Source organism: Anabrus simplex, chromosome 5 (assembly GCF_040414725.1).
Source record: "Anabrus simplex isolate iqAnaSimp1 chromosome 5, ASM4041472v1, whole genome shotgun sequence".
Taxonomy (NCBI): domain Eukaryota; kingdom Metazoa; phylum Arthropoda; class Insecta; order Orthoptera; family Tettigoniidae; genus Anabrus; species Anabrus simplex.
In genome coordinates this window covers 298,283,509-298,308,983 of record NC_090269.1, presented here as the reverse complement: position 1 = coordinate 298,308,983, position 25,475 = coordinate 298,283,509, and the positions used below count along the sequence as shown (strand labels likewise).

The following is a 25,475-nucleotide window of genomic DNA, read 5'->3' as shown; positions in this document are numbered from 1 at the left end:
TTAAGGCAGTCGCCCAGGTGGCAGATTCCCTATCTGTTGCTTTCCTAGCTTTTTCCGAAATGATTTCGAAGAAATTGGAAATTTATTGAACCTCTCCCTTGGTAAGTTATTCCAATCCCTAACTCCCCTTCCTATAAACGAATATTTGCCCCAGTTTGTCCTCTTGAATTCCAACTTTATCTTCATATTGTGATCTTTCCTACTTTTAAAGATACCATCCAAACTTATTCGTCTACTGATGTCCTCCCACGCCATCTCTCCACTGACAGCTCGGAACATACCACTTAGTCGGACAGCTCGTCTCCTTTCTCCAAGTCTTCCCAGCCCAAACTTGGCAACATTTTTGTAACGCTACTCTTTTGTCGGAAATCGCCCACAACAAATCGAGCTGCTTTTCTTAGGATTTTTTCCAGTTCCTGAATCAAGTAATCCTGGTAAGGGTCCCATACACTGGAACCATACTCAAGTTGAGGTCTGACCAGAGACAAATATGCTCTCTCCTTTACAACCTTACTACAACCCCTTAATACTCTCATAACCATGTGCAGAGATCTGTACCCTTTATTTACAATCATATTTATGTGATTACCCCAATGAAGATCTTTCCTTATATTTATACCTAGGTATTTACATTGATCCCCAAAGGGAACTTTCACCCCATCAATGCAGTAATTAAAACTGAGAGGAATTTTCCTATTTGTGAAACTCACAACCTGACTTTTATCCCCATTTATCATCATACCATTGCCTACTGTCCATCTCACAACATCATCGAGGTCATTTTGCAGTTGCTCACAATCTTTTAACTTATTTATTACTCTGTACAGAATAACAACATCTGCGAAAAGCCTTATCTCTGATTCCACTTTTTTACACATATCATTGATATATATATAAGAAAACATAAAGGTCCAATAATACTGCCTTGAGGAATTCCCTCTTAATTTTTACAGGGACAGATAAAGCTTCACCTACTCTAATTCTCTGAGTTCTATTTTCTAGAAACAGAGCAACCCATTCAGTCACTCTTTTGTCCATTTGCACTCATTTTTGCCATTAGTCTCCCATGATCTACCCTATCAAATGCCTTAGATAAGTCAATCGCGATACAGTCCAATTGACCTCCTGAATCCAGGATATCTGCTATATCTTGCTGGAATCCTACAAGTTGGGCTTCAGCGGAATAACCTTTCCTAAACCCAAACTGCCTTCTGTCAAACCATTTATTAATTTTGCAAACATGTCTAATATAATCAGGAAGAATGCTTTCCCAAAGCTCACATACAATGCATGTCAAACTGACTGGCCTGAAAATTTCAGCTTTATGCCTATCACCCTTTCCTTTATATACAGGGGCTACTATAGTAACTCTCCATTCATTTGGTAAAGTTCCTTCATGCAAACAAAAATCAAACAAGTACTTCAGATATGGTACTATATCCCAATCCATTGTCTTTAGTATATCCCCCAAAACCTTATCAATTCCAGCTGCTTTTCTAGTTTTCAATGTTTGTATCTTACTGTAAATGTCATTGCTGTAATAGGCAAATTTTAATACTTCTTTAGCATTAGTCACCTCCTCTATCTGGACATTATCCTTGTAACCAACAATCTTTACATACTGCTGACTGAATACTTCTGCCTTTTGAAGATCCTCACATACACACTCCCCCTGTTCATCAATTATTCCTGGAATGTCCTCCTTGGAACCTGTTTCTGCCTTAAAGTACCTCTACATACTCTTCCATTTTTCACTAAAATTAGTGTGGCCACCAATTATGCTTGCCATCATGTTATCCTTAGTTGACTTCTTTGCTAGATTCAATTTCAATGCAACTTACTTCTCTCAGTTCTCGAAACATCTCATTTCCTACACGCCCTGTCTTGGCATTGTGCAAATACTGCACTGCTTGCATTTGAACATTCATTCAGATTACACATCGCCAAGCACCAGTGGAATATTCCACTCGGGAGTCGAATTCTCCCTTAGCCATTTTATTCGCTGCTTGAAGCAAAAATAACTTTACTCCTAATTTTTCAACATGTTTCCAGCTTCAGTGCTATGCTTTGAGTGACTGAACATGTAATGGTGCAAGCTGGATTTGGACTTTGTTATTCCCTTTAATCTTTTTTAAATGATTTTTTTTTTGTGCTTACGGCATTTTCTTGTTTCCAATAATTTTCTAAATTATTCAGACTTTTTCTTTTCCTTGAGAAATAGGCTGCCCAATATTTCTGCAAACCAATTATATAGCTTTTTATTTTGTAACCAGTTATTATTATTATTATTATTATTATTATTATTATTATTATTATTGTGATTTCATTAGTATTTTTAGGATACATTACTATTTATGGGGTAATTAATCTATTTGGCGGAAACCAAGGAAGGATTGTCAGTAAAGGCAAACGTTCCCTGTTTAATATCTTTATCATTCTTATTAGTTCTTTTCTGGATTCACAAGTTCATACCATCACTTGATTGTGACTGAAAGTAGGCAAGAAGGCCTGCCATTACACTGAAAATTCTCTAACTCTTTGCATGAGAAAAGACGTATGGTGACTTCCCCAATCGTGTTTCTGGGGTAACTTTAAGAGCTATGCAATTATTCCTTTATTCTTTTTGCTAGTGGTTTTACGTTGCACCGACACAGATAGGTCTTATGGCGACGATGGGGGAGGAGAGGCTTAGGAGTTGGAAGGAAGCGGCCGTGGCCTTAATTAAGATACAGCCCCAGCATTTACCTGGTGTGAAAATGGGAAAACACGGAAAACCATCTTCAAGACTGCTGACAGTGGGATTCGAACTTACTATCTCCTGGATGCAAGCTCACAGCCACGCGCCTCTAACACCATGGCCAACTCGCCCGATGCTATGCAATTTAATGCAATCTTACTCACATTGCATACACTACTTAACCTAGAATTCTGCATAAAATGTAAATTCCGTCGTGAAGCACGGGCATATCAGCTAGTTCTAATCTACACTGAACACATTTTCATCCCCTTTCTTTTTAAATTCACGGTATTCTATTGTGATAATAATATCGTATGACCTTAGGTACTGCATGCACACATTTTAATGTGATGCTATCTGCTCATCAATTTCGACGTTCCATTTTACTCCAAGCCTACTAGATGAGAGAGAGAACAGAATCTCTCTTCGGCGTCTATGGCTGAGTTTTAATGAGTTTTGTCGGCTAAACACCTAATCTGTCACCAGAGATCTTTTACATGCCGACATTGTATGGTGTGGAGTGTTGAATGGATTTTTATCTGCCCTTCAAAAATCCGACTACGTCTGCCAGGTTTGAACCCGCTATTATGGGATCCGGAGGCTGACACACTATCACTGATCCACAGAAGCAGCTATTCTATTGTAAAATGGGTCAAAGGACTATTTTCAATTCAAAAGGGTTAATAATCTCTTTATGAGATTATTTGATGTATTATCAGTTTGTAACTGAATTTTTTCCTTTTGTATGGGTATATTATGGATATTGAATTTTCATGGTCTGGAACCGTAATCTATTTAAATAACGTCTGATAGAGGAATATTGTAACTTAAATGGTAGCTCCTTTTTAATACATCTATTGTTCTCATACCGGGCAAGTTGGCCGTGCGGTTAGGGGCACGCGGCTGTGAGCTTGCATCCGGGAGATAGTGGGTTCAAATCCCACTGTCCGCAGCCCTGAAGATGGTTTTCCATGGTTTCCCATTCCAATTTTCACACCAGGCAAATGCTGTGGCTGTACCTTAATTAAGGCCATGGCCGCTTCCTTCCAACTCCTAGACCTTTCCTATCCCATCGTTGCCACAAGACCTATCTGTGTCAGTGCAACATTAAGCCACTAGCAAAAAAAGTATGGTTCTCATTTCATATAACTTTCTTCCTTCCCTTTGAAGGGGGATTATGATCAAACGCTTTCATTCCTTGTACCATCCATAAAATCCTCCACGTTATCCCAAGTACATTATTATTCAAACTACTTCCAGTGCGCTCTCGTGGTACTTAATAATATTGTTATTGAAACTTCAGTCTTTAAATCTTAAATTCTTTGATATGCCAACAAGTCCACTTCAAAATCACTACAGAGCTCGATAAATGTCTGAAATACTTGCTCCTATTCCATAGCAACTGGTATCCTGATTCTTAGGACCACTTACTACATCACTCAGCATTTCATGAACTGGGACGCGAGTACAATAACCTGTCGTAGGTCAGATATCCTAATTATGGTAAAACCTTCAATAATCATATTTAATATAATAGATAGAACAATATCCCTGGATGTATAATGAATAATGTACCAGTGGATAGAATTCACGAAATGTACTGCACAAACACGACCTGAAGAGAGTGAAAGAAATGCAATAGATGAAGAGTGGTCAGTTCTCTTAAGGAATGGGATCGCTGGGCTGTTGATGGAAGGTCAAATAGGAATTAATCGATAACTTATGAGATACTAATCAATGAATGACGGAAGTAAAGAGATGTGAAAAAAAAGTTGATGCATCTAATGGAAAACTAAGGAAAGAAAGATATCAAAAGAAGAGAACTTTACATTATATCATTTCACTTGACAGGTAATCCTAGCATAGAATTAATGGAAAAATCACTGCTACTTAACTGTGAACACTATGCCTGTAACACATGCCAATAAAATTTAGCAGTCTTAAAACTGCTTTTTCATGTAAAATCTTGGCAAATTTCTCAATATAATTTTGTTGTTTGTCATTTTTTCATGTTATTATATTTTATAATAAAATTTGTTGAAATTTTATTGAAATCTGAAGCATGGTCATAAATGCTCAGAGAAGGTGAAGTGCGGTATTTTGAAGAATGTACTTTGTAAGTATGAGTGTAAAAAGAATAAACCTTCTAGCATCAGTTTGATGTGTTGATACTCCTGCTATATCCACTTGTTTCAGATTGTCTTCAAATATTTTCTTTTCACCTTAATCCCTTCATAATATTTAGTAGGAAAGAATTTAGTGAATTAATAAGTTACCTGTCAGTATTAAGTTAGTTACTTACTCTGTTAAGATATTAGTCAATTTTTAACTATCTGAAAAAGTGAAAATGTATGCATGTTTTTTCCTGCTCATTTTAAGCATAAGAGAGAAGTGACTGAAAACAGTGTGTGCTAAATACAGTATTTTCAAAAAAATAATTTATAGTCATATACAGACAGATAGCAACAAGAAAAGGAACACACAATTGGATCAACACAATGGCAAGTCAGTGTGGACAGTGTATGAAGATACAGATATTATCCTTGTCCCTTTGTATTTTCATGTTTGTACGTGTCTCCTCTTTCATTTAAATCTAAGAATTTCATTTTTGTCCGTATTGAACTGTCTCCTCTTTCTGTTGCTCCCTCTTTCCACACTGACCGCCATTGTGTTTATCCTAGTATGTGTTCCTTTCTTGCTCCCATCTTTCTATATATGAACCAAGCAAGTTGGCTGTGCGGTTAGGGGCACACAACTACGAACTTGCATTCGGGAGATAGTGAGTTCAAACCCCAATGTCGGCAGTACTGAAGATAGTTTCTAACGGTTTCCCATTTTCACACCTTACAACCCTACAACTGGCAATGTTAAATCTTGTGATGGTAGCCATATTTGGCAGCTTTTACTTGTCTAAATAAAATACAAAATATACACAAGGTATGATATAAATCCATGAAGTTCAAAAAAATTAGGGGAACATGTTTTGTAATGTCTGGTATGTGAACGTTAAATTGGTAGATGGGGTTCCAATGGTCGTACAGCATACCTTGAGACCTTAGCTACTCAGGGTATGTCAAATCGAAGTTATACTCCATCTGTACGTATAGCCATGCATTAAACTGTCAGGTGACCCCTCAAAACAAAGTGAATAGCAGTGCGTCCGTATGACGTCGTTGTGACATACACAAATTACTGCGGTCATTTGAGCACATTGTGTGGTGAGAGAAACATTATATTACAAAACAGATACCTCTACCGTGCTTTCTAGAGGTATACAAAAGAATTATGAGATTGAGGAACACTACCTTTGGATGGACCTTTGTTAGACGTCATGTATGTAACTGACTTCCCGTACCCCTATTTGTTCTTTTATGCCAGTCTGGGACCGATTTCTTCCCAGTTTGTGTCAATAAATATGTTTCATTTAAATTAACCCCAGATCTGCATTATTTTGTTATTATTTTTGGGACGTGCCTTTTTCACTCTGTTTATAAGTCTAAGAGGCCCGGATTCAGCTCCTGGCGATTTTCTTAGCCAGTTTCGACCGATCCAGTGAAAATAGGTAGTAGTAAGTAAGTTTGTTGAACACCCCCAAGGGCCTCTATGGAGATAGCAAAAGGACATCAGTTCACATACCGTTCACATACAGTGTGTGACCACAAGGATTTTGAATTCTAAACTTACACAGTGGAGATCAAATATGAAGCCAAGACACTTGAGACTCTGATTCAATTTGAACAATGAAAGTTCTGACACAAGGAGAAACACACCCGAGGTAGAGGTGATGGTGGAGGATGCTTAGGAGTCCTTGATTATGTATATTACCCCAATCACATCATCTGACGACCCTAGCTCGCAAAAGTTATTCGTGGCATATGAATCCAATGATGAGCTCAGCTTGCGGCGATGCACTGCTGTATATTAATACATGCAGTTCAGTTACTAACTCACAGATGCAACTTGTATGCATTCTGAGCTGAAGTTTAGACATGTGGCTTCGGTTATTTGCCATGCTCTGCGCTCAGGTTATCACACACATCTGGAACAAGAGATAAAAGAATCTTTGTTCATCTTATTTCGCTCACGTCAGTTGTAATCATGGTGTCAAGCAGATGTGTTGGTTTTGATGAAGATGGAAAACGAAAGCTAACTGATAGAGTTTTAGAGGGTGATTATGAATACAGTGATGATTGCAACGGCGAAATAGACACTGAAGGTCTTAGTTTGAGTGATGTGTGTAATAGCGCTCACGACACGGAAAGTGATACAAATGACGACGGTGGGCCAAGTCTTTCAAAACGAGTTTGTACCTCGGCGCAGTCTAACTTGAATGACTGGAACTGGACAAAAAGTGACAATATTCCTGGTGTACATATGTTTAGTGAATACAGCGGGGTTAGTGATAACTTATTGAAAAAGTGATTGTGCAGACGACTGCCATAGTGCGGGATTTAAATGTGTTTCCTCAGTGAACTGCTACGGTATTTAAATAGGATGCGAATGGGTTAAAACTTTCTCCATATATTTTAGTGGTTCTCTTTCCTTTCTTTAACAGAAGATTTATTACAAAGGATACGATTTTTCTCCAAGTTCTGTATCCACAATTTGTGGATATATATGTTTCTCTCTAAACTTGTTTAACTCGTCCTCTACTTCAGACCAATCCAAGCGTTCATGGATCCCATCAGCCCCGTACCTTTGATTGTAACGATCATAATGCACCTGAAATTGGAAATAACAAAACTGGTAATAGTCATAATTATGTTAAGCACAAAGATAAAATAAAACACAACATTTTTGCAAGAATATTAGAAAACTGTAAGAGTAGATCGTTTCATACTTTCCTACAAGACCAAAAAAAAAAAAAAAAAAACATTCTCCTCATATTAATGTCTTGAACTTGTGAACACTGACTTATTTTCTAAGTCTTTGCACCATATTAACAAAGACACATTGAAAAATCCTAACAGAGAGGCAAGGATTCTGCATGAAACTGTGTGAGTTTGTCATAAATAAATAAATAAATGAATGAATGAATGAATGAATGAATGAATGAATAAATAAATAAATAAATAAATAAATAAATAAATAAATAAATAAATAAATAAATAAATAAAATAAATAACTAAATAAATAAAAAATCAATCAATCAATCAATCAATCAAAGATCTGCATTTAGGACTGTTGTCCAGGTGGCAGATTCCTTACCAATTGTTAACAAAGTCATTTTTCAAACTTTTCCCTTGATAAATTACACACTAACCTGCAAGAAACACCTTTTTATGTGCGTTATAAACTAAAATATGTGAGTTTTATTAATTTTTAACGCTGAATTCAAAAATGATTTTTGTTTTTTGTATCGCATCTGGTTAAATGGAAATTGTACAAAACATTATTTTGTCGTTACATAACATTTTCGATAGTAGTTCAATTATGCCTGCAGAGTAGAGAGATAATATATACAAACTAAACAAGTTAGCAAGCAAAGTAAATTATACATAAAAGATTAGTCACCTTAACTCAGTCGTATTTTTCCATTTACCTTAGAATTGGTGTGTTTCTGAAGTTCGTGAGTGCTCTCTGGATGGGTCGTCATGTGCAATTGATCAACAATAATTAGCCATCATATCTACATTCCCATGTCCCTGGTAGCGCTGTTCTGTATCTTTAAAATCCTGGCGTAAATTTTCACTTTGCTCTTCACTTACGGCTTCTAAATTTGGAGAGAAGCTTTAGGCTCATATTACAATGAGTTGGTTAAATTTGTGCAACATGTTTCTTACAATTTCTGTGTATAGAGGGTCCTTGATGTTGATGTTACCAAGGAATTTTGCCACTACTTCTTTGAATGCATTGCATGCATTATCCTCAATTTTGGTCATAGTTTCTGTGAAAAATTTGTCCATCAATTTACGAATCTGTGGTCCATCAAATATTCCTTCTCTGATTTTTGCATCTGATAATGTGGAAAATTTTGTGCATAAATATTTGAAGCCTGGACTCTTTATCTAGTATCTTAATATACTGTTTCATCATTCTCAATTTGATGTGCAAGGGTGGTAGTAATTTTTTTTTTTACAGTCAACAAGACACATTCAAGACATTTTTGGATCCAAGATCCCTTTCAGGCCAATGTACAGTATCCCAATGTTTACACCATGCCCTGCTATCTCATTCGCATAAGAAACAGGGAAATTTTGTATAGCAATCCAATGGCCTTCAAATCACTGCAATTTTTCCACTCATGCTTTTGACATTTAATTCTTTCAAGCAGGAACTTCAATGTCTCGTATGTTTCATACAGCTTTGTGGAGTATGCTAGTGGTATGGAAGACAGACCATTGCCGTTATGAAGCAAAACAGCCTTTTCTTTTAAGAAGAGTCAATAAAAGGCGCCAATTGCTAGGATCATATTCTTTCTCTCCTAATTGGTGCAGAAGATTTTGAACATCCGTACAAAAGAGAAGTTGAGCTTCTTGTCTATATTATTTTAAACAATTTTGCTCGTTTTTCTTATTGTAACCCACAATAGCCTTTTTGTTGTCCCAGCAGCAACCCAATGAATGGCTTTCAAATCACTGCTTATTTTCCACTCATGCTTTTGACACTTAATTCTTTCAAGAACCATCTTTAATGTCTCATATCCTAGAAAAATAACAGTCGTCATAATGATTGTTCTGCTCTCGCCACTGCATGGGTATGGCAACGACACTGCATTTCGTTTGCCCTCATACCAGCGATGAAGTCCCTCAACACAGGTATTGCATGCAATATGGGGTACGAAAGATTTATCCAGATCTCCAACTTTCAATTGGAAGTAAGGAAAAGAAAGTTTCTTCACAAATGCCTTTAGGTATTTAACACACCTTGAAATTGAACACACGAATTCCACAAATGTAGAAAAACTTTAGGTTACTTTGTTTACACTCCCTTCTGTGCACCTCTGGTACACTAACCATGATGGCCTTAAAATACTCGTGTTAAACAAGTACTTGTTGGGATGTGTCTCAAGCACAACTGACTATATCAATCTAGTTTATACTGAAAAGAAATGACAGCCCAATATAAACATTAGATAAGGACTGGAGTTTAAAACACTTTTGTTTATACAGTTGGTCTGAGATAGCAACTCTACTCTGTCTTATCTGCAGTTCAACTTCCCTTGTGCCGTTAATATTGCGTATCTAAATTTCTAGAAAAACAGAACTCACAACTTCGGTCCTCGCTTATGTCTCGATCTGCCAACTTCACACATGGAAATAATCATGTTTCCTTATGCACCCTGTTGAACTTAAATAGCTTTTCTCAAAAGAATTTACTTTGAATTATTACTCTTTCAAACTTGGTGAAAATGTATAAATGTAGCCAATAGTTAACCACACTTAATGATCCCTGATATAACCTAATTCCTAGATAACACTCTACTCCAGCTACCTTTTCCTCCATACACTTTCCCCACATGCCTAACAATACAGTCACCCATGACCAGAGCCTCAACCCCACCCTCCTCATCAGATCCCCTCCTCTCCTGATAACCCTTAATATCCCTGGCGGTTACAGAACCTACTTCCTCCTCTTTTCTCTCGCTTTCACAATCCTGTTCCACACCCATCTTCCAATCCTTTACTCAGGTTTCCCTTTATCTTGCATTGCCCTTCCCTCTGTAACACTTTCCTGTTTCCCATCTTCCCTCTGCTGTTCTACCTGAAGTGACGCATACGGATTCCTCACCGATACCTCTCCTGAACTCACTCCCTGAGGAGAACCTAAGTCCTCATTTTTGCTTCTCTTAAAACATTAACCCATCTGTCTTCAACAACTTCTCCCATTACTTCCCCTACCTCTTGCCAACCTACCGTATCCTGTACAATGATTGAAGGAAACCTACCTTCACTCCTGTCCTCCCTAAAAAGCTTTAGTATCTCCCTCTCCCTCACACTCACAATCTCGTCCTTCATTTTCCTTAATGTCCACTCACACCCACAGTCCCTAAACTTGCCCCCCCTCAGCCATTTGTTTATCTTCACAGAAATATGAAATAATATGGAAATATCAACAGAAATCAACGGAATATCTTATCTGATAGCATTATCTTGGTTTATATTTTTAACTATGCATTCTGAATATTTAGGGACTGTTCAAAAAAATAATCATGATTCATCCCTCTGAAATAATTAATTTCACACTGATGGTATTTACACGCAATCTAAATTAATGTTCCCAGGACACATAACGTTCCCCCCTGCCCCTACAGAATACCCCATCAAATTGTAGTCGTATAAAGCAGTGCACATATCCTTTTCCTGCACTAAATTGTCTTCCTGATGTGTCCGAGTTTGTTAGCACATTCCAGTCTTGACTCTGAAATCTGTATCAATCACTCTGGACTAGGAATGTGTGAAGTTCTCAAACATATTTTTTGCAGCAATCATTATGGTTCTTTGTGAGTGTGTTTTTACATTAAACTAGGTTGACTTTCTACATTCATTTGGTAAATAAATGTTTAACACACCATCCCCAGGATATTTTGATAATTTTAAAATAATTATCATGATTTCATTTACACAAAAAAGTCAATCGATAGGTGTTTTACATATTTTTGTTGCAAAATCAAAATACATTTTTAATTAAATGGAGAAGAAAATGCTATTTTAAAAGGCAAACACCATCACCTCATAAAATGTCCAAAATTACACTTGCATCTAGCATACACCTCCAAGTTGTGCAGCCATTTCAGAGCAATGTTAGAAATAATCTCGTAAGTTGGAAATGCTTGGAAAATATACCAAAACATTGATTTTGGCAGCTGTACTGTCACCTAACAACATACAATCCTAACTAAAATCTCACTGAATCTTATTTTTTTATTATTATTATTATTATTATTATTATTATTATTATTATTCCCGATACGTTTCTGCTTACGCAGGTCGTTCATACTGTATTATTATTATTATTATTATTATTATTAAATTCTTCTCCCACCTGGAGGCTGCCCGAAGACACAATACAGTAAATATTGATTAAAAAATTAATAGTTTATAAAGAACTCTAAAAATGAAAAATGACTGAAGTTAGAAGTTAGATCTACAAATTTACACAATACTGAAAAACAAATTAAATTAAAATTACAATTAAATGAATTAAAAGCTACAAAAAATATTTATAACATTTGAAAGGTTTTAAGAACAACTTGATAATTCCTACCAAACTTAAAAAATAAAATAAGTATTATTTGAACTTGAAGTCAGCTGATCTTCACCCAATGAGTACAGGTGATGTCTCAAAATGAGTATAGACCCCCTGAGAGCTTTTAGCCTCCAGTCCAAGAGTTCATCAGTGCTGATTCCGAAGACTCTCATGATTTCCACTATCTTTTTGGGGATCGTTCCCCTAAATACCGATCAAAAGACTCTTCACTTGAACATCCTCTAGGTGGTATTTTTTTTGTGTAATATGAAACTGTAGGCAACTGTAGGCAACTTCGGATGGTTGATACTGATATAAATGGTCCGTCGATTCGATTAGAATATAGACTGCTTTTCCCTTAATGGCGACCATATCAATTCTCCTTGTGCTGCCATTTGTTGCAAGTCCATGAACCTTCTTGTGTACTTGAAAGCCTTAGCCTGAGATGCAATAGATGACCCAAGATGTGAGCTAATGTTTCGGTCTCACCATATCTCTTGCAGAAGGTATCAACACTTAATCTTAGAGATAACACATGAGCCAATGTGCAAAAAAGAATATTTCATCATACAGCAATGTAAACAAAAACCCACGTTGTTGATGGTGCATGAAGGGCACTGTGGGTTCCAGTGTCAAATGTAAATTGTGAAAGATTCATTTCAAACTTTTCTTGTGTGTTCACCAATTTCAGAACGAATCTCACAATGACAAATTTGGAATTGCTTTCATCCTACAATTATGAATATAAAGCATGATGATAGCAGGGAGGTAAAGATTGTAAATATTCATTTTGTCTTTAATGTTTGCAATTTCTGTCTTTTGTAGTGATAATTTTGCAGTTACAATATAAAAATTTGAAAATATTGCTGGCATTTTTATTTCCATAACATTCACATTATCAAAGAATTTGTCTTTTCTATCCAAGAACTTTTCTTTCCTACTCAACAATTTTAATTACTTACTCTAGAATTTTCCCATGCTACTTAAAAATGTTCTCTCTTTTTACTCATGAATTCAGCACTATGTCATTCAAGAAATTTGAGTGTTCCTAACCATGGGCATTTTTGTGTTCTTGTTTGTGGAGCCATGGTGTTCTGCTGCTTTAATAAGTCCTTCTTGGAGTTGTCAATTTTGTGGGTTTAATTTGAGTGCTTCTTTTGTAAATTTTCTATTATCTTTAATGTTTTATGGTAAGGAGATTTCAGAGCAAATTTTCCCTTTTCTGGAATGATATTTAATGAAAATTTTGTGGGGTGATGGTCGGAATCCAGATCTAATCCCTTAAGAATGAGTTTCATGATTTCCTCTTTATTTACACAGAAGATCAGGACAAATGTTTCAGATTCCCTATGGGAATCAACATCTATATCATCTGATGGCCAAGCAGGCATCAATTTTTAGTGATGAGACAAAGTCTCTTAGTGCATTGGCACTGCCGGTGGCTCCAGTTAGCCTACGCAGTGGCCTCCACGGTATGCACTAGCCAGCGTATTGGTAGGTGTGCTAGGTACCAACTGATGAGCCCACCCTAGCACACGAGGGCGAAACGCTGGCAACCAAGAATGAGCTAGCTGGAAAATTTATAATGTCCAATAACGGACCATTTATATTGGTATTATAAATTTGCTCATTCAGGACAAATGTTTCAGATTCCCTATGGGAATCAACATCTATATCAAATAATAGATAAGTAAAAAACCATCTTTTCAATACTAATATTAAACTAAACAAGTAAACTTGTTTTTTAATTTTTAATTTAATTTTAAATTTTACTAATCTATTATTCATCTGTATATCGTGATTCTTGAAAAGCAATACGTTTGACGTTACATTCTCTGGATTTGACAAGAGTATTTTTCAGTTTTCCCATTTTCAAGAGAGAATTTACATTAAACGTCATTAGCCAAATTCTTTATTTCGGTTTGATTTTGTTCTTACAGGGTTTTGAGACACTTCGACTTACCTCCTTGCACACTTTTGTGGTCTCCCCAGAATCCGAATAGACCACTTGTGGTTTTTCAACTGTGAAAATTGTTCCACTGGGGTAATTTCTTTTCGAAGGTGCTACATCCATGTTGATTTACTTGGATTAGGATTTTTTGAATGGAACTGAGATTCTAGTCGAGTTAAGTTCAGAGTTCCACTAAGATTCTGTCGGGGTATCGCCACTAACATGTGGAACCATCATGCTCTTTAGACTGATATATGGCCAACATTGTACTTTGTTCTCTCATTAACCTGAGCATTAAGTTGCCCCTTTTGCCACCTACACTGTTCCAAAGTCCATCTTCTCCACTGTAGATGCCATTGAGGATTTCACACATCACCCTGTGTTAGAGCCCTCCATATATATGACCCTGAGAGAGGGTGTTACAGTATTGCAAAGCACCCAGGAATTGGGCTACCTGCTGGTCTGGAGGTTAATTTCCGAAGTATTTTCACCAGCCCACAATGCTGCAGGCCCCCTATCCGCCACATGGGAACATGCCCTCTAGGGGTTAACAGGACAAAACCATCATTTTAACCAAGAATAAGACATGAAATCACAAGTGAATAGAAGCCTCATAAACTGTTGCTTAGGTGGCATTCAAATTACTCTCAAATTACAATGCTGCCTTAACACATCTGCGGCCACTAACGAAGTGCACAACCACCTGAAAACATTTCTGGACACTCAATAAAGAGTGTAACAGCAATAACAGCTTCCACTACTAAACATGCTGGGAATCAAAATGGCGATATCATGTTGGGGTATAGAGTCCCATTTTTGAGGAAGAATTGCCTTCAGCCACAGTATGAAAATCTTGTTGACTGACACGACACGTGAGCTGGTACCACACATGCTCTATGAGGTTTAGGTCAGAGTTTTGTGTTAGCCAATCCAAAGTGACTACTTCTGTCTCCTGTAGGAATGTTGACACAGACCAAGCAGTGTGAGGACGGGCATTGTTGAACATTAAAGCAAAGAAGAATTTCTTCTATGTACTGGAGTGCATTTAGAGTCCTGTTTTTGATGAACACTGGTTCAGTTGGGCATGAAAAGTGACCCTCTTCCTCCATCCCCACCAATAACATGATGGAACCTCCTCAATAAAGTGTTCTTGCTGAAAAGGTACAGGTGTCATAATGTTCCCCAGGTATCCTCCAGAACCTTCCATCAACACAGCTGAGGTAGAACTTGGATTCAACAGTAAAGAGGACACTGCTTCGGTATCCAATTCTCGAGTAAAGTCGAGATGGGCTAATCGATACTGGAGTGTCAACTGTGAGCCATGTAAGAGATCTTGAAGAGAGACCTGCCTCTCTTAATATTTTTCTCACTCTCTATTCCCTAATACTGATGTTGCACACCTCCAGATGCCTTCTGGCCTGTACAGCCATAATGTGGTGAACTGTTAACATTTCTACAGTTAAAAATCGGTCATCCCTGGTATATTTAGATCTCAGACAACCTGATCCACGTTGTCTACGAAAGATGTGTTCTTGATAATACCTTACAGATCGGTGCACACCTGTGGGTGATGTTCTGAACACATTCATAACATAATGGAAGCTGCATCCATCATCAATTAGTGCTACAGATTTTGAAGCATCCTCTGAACTCAAAGTCATGTTGAAAGCAACTTTCATTCACAGAAAGTCTGACTCGTTGGCTGAATGGTCAGCGTACTGGCCTTCGGTTCAGAAAGTCCTGGGTTCGATTCCCGGCCGGGTTGGAGATTTTAACCTTCATTGGTTAATTACAATGGCCTGGGGGCTGGGTATTTGTCCTGTCCCCAACAACCCTGCAACTCACACACTACACATAACACCCCTCCACAACAATAATACGCAGTTACCTACACATGGCAGATGCCGCCGACGCTCATCGGAGGGTCTGCCTTTGCAGAATGTGTATGAAGTCCACCAGACATAATATCAACGATAGAAAACAATAGGGACATAGAATTAATGTAAAACTACTTCACAGGAACTGGTGCCAAAAGGACACAATATAAAACTTCATTCTTGCAAGGGTTTAACTTGTCTTCTTTTTGTAAATGATAGGTTTGTTGGCTCAAGGTGTAATGAATGATATCTTAAAAAATTATGAAGATATATTGCATTTTGTGTACCATTTAAGTATATTGAATTTGCATTTTTCCAAGAAATCCAAGTGTTGCACTTTCTTATTGCACGTTAGTGTAGTTTAATAACAGTACAAATTATCTTGATTTACTCACAATAAAGAAATCCACAGTTCTTTATTTTAAAATATTTTACAAACATTAAGACATAAAATCACTTACTTCTTCCAGAACCAAACCAAGACTAGGGGCTACAGGAATATCTAATCTCTCCGATTTCCATGCTTTTGTTATAGTATCTGTTGTTGTGAGACCTCTAGCAATAGCTATTGCAAGGCCAACCATTTTCCTAATCTGATGCAGCATGAAACTTTGACCCTTAATCTTTATTGAAGCAAACTCCATACCCTTACGGTGGAATGGTTTTCCACATTCGAAACTCATTATGTACCGATGAGCACTTGGATCTAATGGTCTCCTGCAAACAAAAATAAATAAATAGCAGAATGAGTATAAAACTGAAAAAAACAGAGATGATAATTAACACATTCCAGTCTAGACTTTGAAATTTGTACCAATCACTTTAGTTGGGGATTTTTTTTTTTTTTTTGTTGAGGCTTTTCAAACATTTTTTCCCTGCAATCATTACAGTTATTTCTGAGCTTGTTTGTGCATTATTTTGGTTTGATTTTCTACTTAATTTGGTATATAAATGTCAAAAAAACTACCACGGGTTATTTTCATATTTAAAAAAATAACAACTGTTTAAAAAACAAGAAATCAAGTGATGTTATTCATGTACCAGGAGGTATACCTCTACACCGCACGTTTAAATCTTGCGCCAATAAAACCTCCTCTACAGGAGAAACTCTGAACTTAAAACTGGACTAACTTATAAATTTTCTCTGAAGATGGCGCCACTAAAAATTTTTGTTCTGGTGAAGTTTCCTGAACTGTATACATTTCTATTTGTTTTGTTTCCCGTTTAGCAAGAAATGTGAACATTCTCTCATAGATGTCTCTGCTAAAAAACTATGATCATGCACCCCAGTGCGAAGTGAAGGAACTTTTTGAAGAAATTTTGTACTCATAAGTTTTTGCTTTACTAAATTTCGTTCATTCGTTTGTGGGTTGGCAATGTTTATCTTTTCTTTCTGCCAGTTTTGAATTTAGCCAATCCCAAATTTCTGTAATTAATTTCCCACCAATCATGTATTTCTTCTTCGACTTGGAGTGTACCTTCAAGATTGACCAATAAATTAAGAGGGTGTGGCTTGATTATTCATGAAAGGTCTCAAACTTTCCCCGAGGGTTTATAAACTGCTGATTTTCACGTCTTGTGGCCACTTGATTAACATCTAACCTAGTGTATGGATGTGTAGCAGGAGGCGGGAGGTGCCTCTTTCATCAGGCAGCAGGTCTTCAGTAAGGTAATGGCCATGTAACATCTTATTTCTCGCTAGCTCTGCAGTTTAACCCGCGGGAATGGTCCGAAACTTTAATATGTAACCTACCTTTCTATAATTTAAATTTCTGTCGGCTTATGTAAATATCTTTAATTGTAAATCGGGGATAGAGAGTCCTTTACCCTCTCGAGCTCCCCTTCATTTTGGTTTGAGGTGACTATGTTTTGGTAACCGATTTTCTTCTCTTCCTTAATGTATTAAATAATTCTTATACGAGTCACCTCCATAGGTTGGGATTAGCCCCCTGTTTCATTGGCCTTGTGCCTGTTAGGTTTTAAAAAGCTACAAAGAGGAGTGCAAATATCGGCCTCCTTCCTTTTGTTTAGGCCATTTATTTAACAGTTATTTCTTTTACTCGAAGGCCCTGGAGGTTGGGTACAAGATATCCCTGTTTCAATTTGTAAGCTGGGCCATGGAAGGCCAGAAAGTGTTAAGACATTTTGATGTTGCCTTGACTAGGCTTGGAAAACTGAGAGCGGGTTTCCTCGTTTCTGGTATTGTAAAAGTGCCTCTAGGAGGCTTGACCTTGTAATTTACGGAGCTAGTGCTCCATGTATGAAGGGGTTTTCTGCCCTTGAAAGTACTGTGCTTGGTATATTCCAGCTAGAAGCTCAAGGAAATTGTAAAGCGAGGGGCGCAAGGCCCAGAATTGTTCTGAATTTTGGCTTTTCCTGGTCTTGTACCTGATTGTCAGTTATTTGTTGACTTGTTATTATTTGTTAAATTTTGAAATTCTGTGTGAAAATTGTTAAGTTTTGTTATTTTCGAAAATATAACCTTTAATGAAATTTTAATTCATATCTCGGCCTAGTAGTTAGACCCATTCACCCCGGCACCTTCTTTCACCTCTGCTGATCCACCAAATCATGGTAACAATACATATTTTTGGTGCAAAACCAAAACAATTTAAAATAAAATGGAGCAGAACATGTTCTTAATTTTTTAAAAAAAACCTGAATAAGCATAACAACAAATATTTACTAGGTTGGCTGGATTTTTATGTGTGCAATTTCCAAAATTACACTACTGTGTAGCACATTTCCATGTTGTGGGAAGATGTTTAGAGAGAACAATATCAGAGTTAGTCTTCTACAATGTAAACACTCAGAAAACATCAGACACCATTAGGGGAAGACATTTATATTATTGGGGGTGGACACTTATGACCTAAACAAAAAAAATCACTGAAAATGATCAATACAATAAATTTACAGAAAAATGCTACAAAATAAGTAAAAAAGACTTCAAAATATCTGACCAAACTGAATTCTGGTGACTGTGCAACAATGGTTTTACAAGTAATATATCCCTGTTCTATTCACTTCATAGCTCTTGATTTTACAGAAATAATTAGTTTACTTGGAAGTGTATATAAATATGGACATAATGATTTGCTCGAGTAGTGCTAGCACTATGTTCCAGAAGAACCCGGGAACACTTGTTCTTCTTCGCAATCTTTACAGCTTTCAGATGTTTTTCTCATCTAATGTGCTGTTGTATAACAAAATTCCTTTCCACACTGACTTTAAAACTGCACACTTTACAAAAAACACTCCCATCTGTTGTAAACATGACTTTTCCAAATTCATTCACTAGCTGAATTCAAAATAAACTTGGTTTGTTTTCACTTTTGACATTTTCCTTGCACAGAACTACTTGGGAAGATAATTCTGTACTGAAGGGGATAGTTATATAACTGTTGTTTCCAATCTCTCCTCATCCTTTTGTTCTTGGCCTTGAGGTACACAGGGAGGTGAGTGTGAGTGTGTGTGTGTGTGTGTGTGTGTGTGCGTGCGTGCGCGTGCGTCTCTCTCACTCTCTCTCTGCACAAAAAAAAAAATGCAAAATAAAAACATGTTATCATTTGTAACCCAATGAATTTCTATACTACTAATCCATCAATCAATCAATCAATCAATCAATCAATCAATCAATCAATCAATCAATCAATCAATCAATCAATCAATCAATCAATCAATCAATCAATCAATCAATCAATCAATCAATCACTCACTACTGATCTGCATTTAGGGCAGTCGCCCAGGTGGTAGATTCCCCATCTGTTGTTTTCCTAGCCTTTTCTGAAATTATTGCAAAGGAATTGGAAATTTATTGAACATCTCCCTTGGTAAGATATTCCAATCCCTAATTCCCCTTCCTATAAACAAATATTTGCCCCAATTCGTCCTCTTGAATTCCAACTTTACTTCATATTGTGATCTTTCCTACTTTTAAAGACACCACTCAAACTTATTCGTCTACTGATGTCCGCCCACACCATCTCTCCACTGACAGCTCGGAACATACCACTTATCTCACTACGTTTACAAAAGGGGTATTTTTATTACCCCACCTATTCAATACAATTAATTCCATGGTTATGTAGTTAAATAAACATAGAAATTACTAAATTTAAAGGGACATGTTTTGCCCTTCTTTTACTGGCCATCATCAGACTTATTTAATCTTAAAATAAGCATTGGTCAGAGGACACTATCACTTATAACTTATAAAAATTAAACTGTGATTTCTTGAAAGGAATGACACTGTGGAATTATTGTTATAAAATAAAGATGTTGAGACTTAACATATACAAGCTAAAATCACTTTATACAATTTGAAATGTTTGTGTAAAAAGAAAAGAATTTTGTGCCATAAAATTCTAAAAACAACACCTGTCCGACACTAAAGTGGACCCTCTTTGTAGGAAGTTTGAACATATGTATTGCTTGGGGGTAAGATATCAAACCCAAGACCTCATTAGACGAGAGTGGTATGACAATACACAAAATCTAAGGTTGAATTCTGTTTTTCATGTAAAATACAAGAGCTAAAAAATATTGGCCGGAAAAAAGGCCAAATGATTTAAGATTATCTTAATAAGTTGATTAATCAAAATTATTGTAAAATAACTAATGCAAGAGGACGTTAATATGTTGGTTGAAGTTGACACTGAGACGAGTATATCAGAGTATTTGACTACTGAACGCAGCAGCATTGCGCCTGATTTCACCACCCGGCCTGCTGTTAATCGTACAGTCCGGCATGCACAAAACCTCCCTTCAATATTATTCTTCATAAATGCGGTACCACGCTGTACAGTTACAGTTGTTGTAGTTTCCGATAACCAGGACTGAGTGCTTCAAAACAAGCCCAAGTTTGCTGCTGTACGTTTATCCTGGGCTGAGAAAGAGTTGCTTTAGAAAAATGATAAGAACTTTTTCCGGGGTGGTTGAAAAAAAATTGTAACTTGAGTATTACACTACAAATACATGTGGTTATAACATGTGAAAATTTAATTACCATCAGACAAGTAGTTTCCCTTGTATATATTCCTAAGTGAGCACTTCTTAGAGAAGAAGCCAAAAACCCGGGCAATATTTATTACAACCAAAAATAAAAAAACATTTAACGAATGTCGAAAACAATGTGTCTTATATATGCTAATGTGGAATTAAACAAGGAAATATTGGTATAACTCACATTGCAATAGTCCTATTGGTTCGTTTGTAATTAAAGCCATAGTGTCCATAATAAAAAATCCGACAGAAGTTTTCAACTTTTGTATCTTATTGTAAATATCATTGTTATCATATGTAAATTTTAATACTTCTTTAGCATCAGTCACCTCCTCTCTCTGGACATTATCCTTGTAACCAACAATCTTTACATACTGCTGACTGAATGCTTTTGCCTTTTGAAGATCCTCGCATACACACTCCCCTTGTTCATTAATGATTCCTGGAATCTCCTTCTTGGAACCTGTTTCTGCCTTCAAGTGCCTATTCATACCCTACCATTTTTCACATAAATTTGTATGACTGCCACTTATGCTTGCCATCATGTTATCCTTAGCTGACTTCCTTGCTAGATTAAATTTCTCCTTACTTCCACAGCCATTTCTAACTCTATTTAATTCCAATCTGCACCTGCTTCTTAGTTTCTTTATTTCTCTATTACAATAAGGTGGATCTTTACCATTCCTTACCACACTTAAAGGTACAAACCTGTTTTCACATTCCTCAACAATTGCTTTAAACCCATCCCAGTCAGTTTACATTTTTATTTACCATTTTCCACCGATCATAATTACTTTTTGAAAACTCCCTCATGCCTGCTTTATTAGCCATATGGCACTCCTAATACTCCTAATTTTAAGACATTCCTTTCTATCACATTTATTTTTAAGTACGACAAAAACAGCTTCATGATGACTAATACCATCTATTCCTTCAGATTCTCTATAGAGCTCATCTGGTTTTACCAGCACTACGGCAAAGATATTCTTCCCTCTAGTAGGTTCCATCACTTTCTGAATCTGCTGTTCTTCCCATATTAACTTATTTGCCATTTGTTGGCCATGCTTCCTGTCGTTCACATTACCTTCCCAGTTGACATTTGGTAAATTCAGATCTCCTGCTAAAATCACAATCCTTTCCATGTCGTTTCCCACATAGCTGATTATCTTATCAAATAATTCTGAATCAGTGGCAGTGCTACCCTTTCCCGGTCTGTACACTCCAAAGACATCAAGTTACCTATTATTTTTAGAAATGAGCCTTACACCTAGAATTTCATGTTTGTCATCTTAAACTATTTCGAAGCTTAAAAATTCTTCTTTCACCACAATAAATACTCCCCCCTCCTACCATTTCTATCCTATCTCAATGATACACACTCCAGTTTCGCAAGAATATTTCTGCATCCATTATATCATTTCTCAGCCATGATTCCACTCCTGTTACAATATTTGGTAAGTATATATGTATATTGAATTAAGAATTCTCTTGCCTTGTATGCTCTTGTGGTCGTGATGGGAATTCTTTGGTGTGTTGTGCTGCACAGTCTTATCGTATTCTTCGTGCATGCACCATGCGCACGTTCCTGTGCCCATCTGCGTAACCCTTGGGCGACCTTGGGGTCACGATATTTATGAAATTATGTTACTGTTGGTTCTGTGTACCTTGTCTAATATTTGCATATCAGTACCGAAATGTATGGCGTGTGGATGAGTGCGTAGGTGTGTTGGAGGACATGTGTCATATCGATTGGCCGTTTCCATTATTCATTTCCATTTTATGTCTGTTGATGCTGGTTCGAGGCTTGTAGTTTCGTGCCCGTGTTGGCCTCTTACTATTTTATTCTTTTTATTGCCAACATGTTTAATTTCTTCGGTGCCTACGTTGTTCGCACAGTTTTGACCTCAGTCATTTATTTTGTTTTGTCTTTGCTGAACGAGCTCATTTACCCATTTTTAACTTCCTGGAGCCCTCGGAACAAATATTACTTTTGCTTGTTCCTTGGTGTGTAGACGGATAACGATGGGGATGGGATTGTTGAAAAAAATAAGAGGTATGCGGGTGGATGAATGATATATCCACAGGGAAGTGTGACTTTCGTTGATCTGTTCTGTAATTACAAAGAAATTTTCCTTGGTGATTTTAATAATGTACTAACCCTCAGCGAAATTGCATTAAAAAAGTAAAAAGAAATTAAAATAAAAAATTTTTAAAACATGTTGGAATGTCCACTGGAGAATGGTGGTGGGTACTACCCAAAGATCGACGACTGAGTTACCAATGTATTTGCCACAATTTATATTCTTGTTTCAATTTAATGCAGTCCTTTTTAAATTTGATTTTCTTTGATTGTATAAACCTTGTTGTTTGCTCATTTGCATTTAATTCGAGTAGCATTTGGACTTTTATTAGTATTATTTTAAGAGCCCGATTTCCATCTCAGGGTCTTAGTCTTTCGGCCTTTCGCAGTCACGGTCCATGGTTTTGTGCTCACGTATTGTATTCCACTGACATTTTTTTGGTTATTGGGGAGTTACCTGTGGGTGGGGTCCGGTTCAACTCTTATCACTGCTCCCTAGACCACCCAGTTTCCCTGAATGTAACTCCACTTCCAAACAAATTTCTTAACTTATACGTACCACTGCAGTTTAAGTGAAAAGTCATCTGAGCGCAGCGCCCTACCTCCTACTCACCCACTTGGATCTAGAAATCTCACTCCCAGTTTCCCACATACCCATTCTATAGTCTCATTAAAATACCCAATCACTTTCCAGTCAGTATCCCTCCTACACAGTTTTCCACTGATAACAATCTCCGCTTCCTGAAACTTCACCCGTGCTGCATTTACCAGATCCCACACATCCCCAACTATGTTGGTACTTACACCGGCTTGCCTTACGTTGTTGGTACCAACATGAAAATCTACCACCTTCCTCTTCCCCTCCTCTTCTATTTTCTTCAACATCTGCCACAACCTAATTCCTGGATAACACTCTACCCTGGTTCCCTTTCCTTCACACACTTTCCCCACATGTCTAACAATGGAACAATGGAATCCCCCACGACCAGAGCCTCAACCCTACTCACCTCATTTGATTTCCTCCCCTCCTAGTTAGCCCTATCTTCACTGACAGGTGCAGAAGCTACTTCCTCCTCCCTTTTCTCCCTCCCATGACCCTGTTTCACCTAACTTTTCCTATCCTCTACTCTACATATCCCTTTCCTACCTTTTCCCTTCCTCCTACTTCCACACTTCTCAGCAACAGTTCCCTGTTCCTCATCTTCCCCCTGTTGTTCTACTTGCAGTGATTTGTACCAATTTCTCACAGACACCCGTCCTGAATTCTGATCCTGAATAGAGCCCGTAGCCTGCAATCTCCTTCCCCTGAGAACATTAGACCACCTGTCTTCCACAATTCCCCCCTTTCCTTCCCATCCCTCTTTTACATATACTGTATCTTGTACAATGTTTGAGGGAGGCCTACCTTCCTTTTTGTCTTCTGAGAGAATCCTAATTATCTTCCTGAAACCCTCAAACTCCTCCCTCATACTACTTAATGCCTGGCCACACCCACAGTTCCTATACTTAGACTCATAGTTGTATTTTATTTTTATCCTACAACACCCTAAAAGGATAAAACTGCCGTTAATTACTGAATACCGAAAGAAATACACAAGAATTACACAATTCTAAACTGCAGTTAAGCCTATCCTAATTATAACGACAGAATTCTAGTAAGAGAGTTTCTACGTATTGTACCGGTTACGACCTGTACATGAGTATTTTTTGAGTATAAATGACATTTAATTATCACGCGTAATGTTCTGAGCACGCCTGGTTTGTTTACCGTCAGCGGGGCAAGCAAGCGAGTGGAGGACAGCTGTGCGCTGTGACGTAGCCACAGGGGCTAGCTAGACCGCCCGCCCGTCACACCACGTGTTCCCAGCTTGGACTCGTATATTCTAGATTCCACGTCACATCTTCCAGATTGTTCGACGGGGAAAATTTTGTAACTCCCGTAATAATTATGCTAGCGGCTTGAGCGATATGTCATCTTGTTTGGGATCACCTGAACGTCGCAATGCTCGAGTTTCAAGTAAATCCATCGAGGGATTTAGGAGATATTCAGTCAAGCCGTATTGTGACGTAGACGCCCCGGATCGAATAAAAGGAGGGCCCACTGTAGCCTGTTCAGTCAGTTACAGCTGAGTAGTCAGCGTGGACACTCGCTGCTACTTTCGTCGTGTAGTGACAGTCCCGACGAGGAACTCTGTAATTTTCTAAGTATTCATAAAGTGAACTTGTATTTTCTTCTAGTGTAGGAGAACGAATTCTTCCAAGTATTCTCAAGTGGACTTGCAATATTTCGAGTGTTAAAGAACATTTTCTAAGTTTTCATAATTGAACTTACAATATTTACGGGTGTTCGAGATTGGAATTTTTCCAATTATTCATGAAATGGACTTGTATTATTTACGTGTGTTAAATTCATAATTGGACTTGTATTATTTACGTGTGTTAAAGAACGAATTCTTCATAAATTGAACCTGCAATATTTGCGAGTGTTAAGAGACTCATTCCTCTAATAAACAGTGATTTATAAACTTTGCTAGTGATGATCTCTGAATGTGCTCAAAGTTCCCGTAAGCACAAATTTGTGATTTTGCCGGTACTGGTTCAAAGACTTATAAACTTTGCCGGTGATGAACTCTAACT

General features: G+C 37.3%; 1 protein-coding gene across 1 annotated transcript in view; it reads right to left on the bottom strand.

Moving 5' to 3' along the window:
* The window catches only part of Pus1 (Pseudouridine synthase 1), a 137,242-nt gene that overhangs the window by 10,513 nt on the left and 101,254 nt on the right, over positions 1-25,475 (bottom strand). The window contains exons 5-6 of the mRNA XM_067147454.2: positions 16,216-16,471; positions 7,314-7,459 (exon numbers count right to left, since the gene is read on the bottom strand). Coding sequence (XP_067003555.1) covers positions 7,314-7,459; positions 16,216-16,471 — 402 coding nt within the window. The remainder of the gene's footprint in view (positions 1-7,313; positions 7,460-16,215; positions 16,472-25,475) is intronic.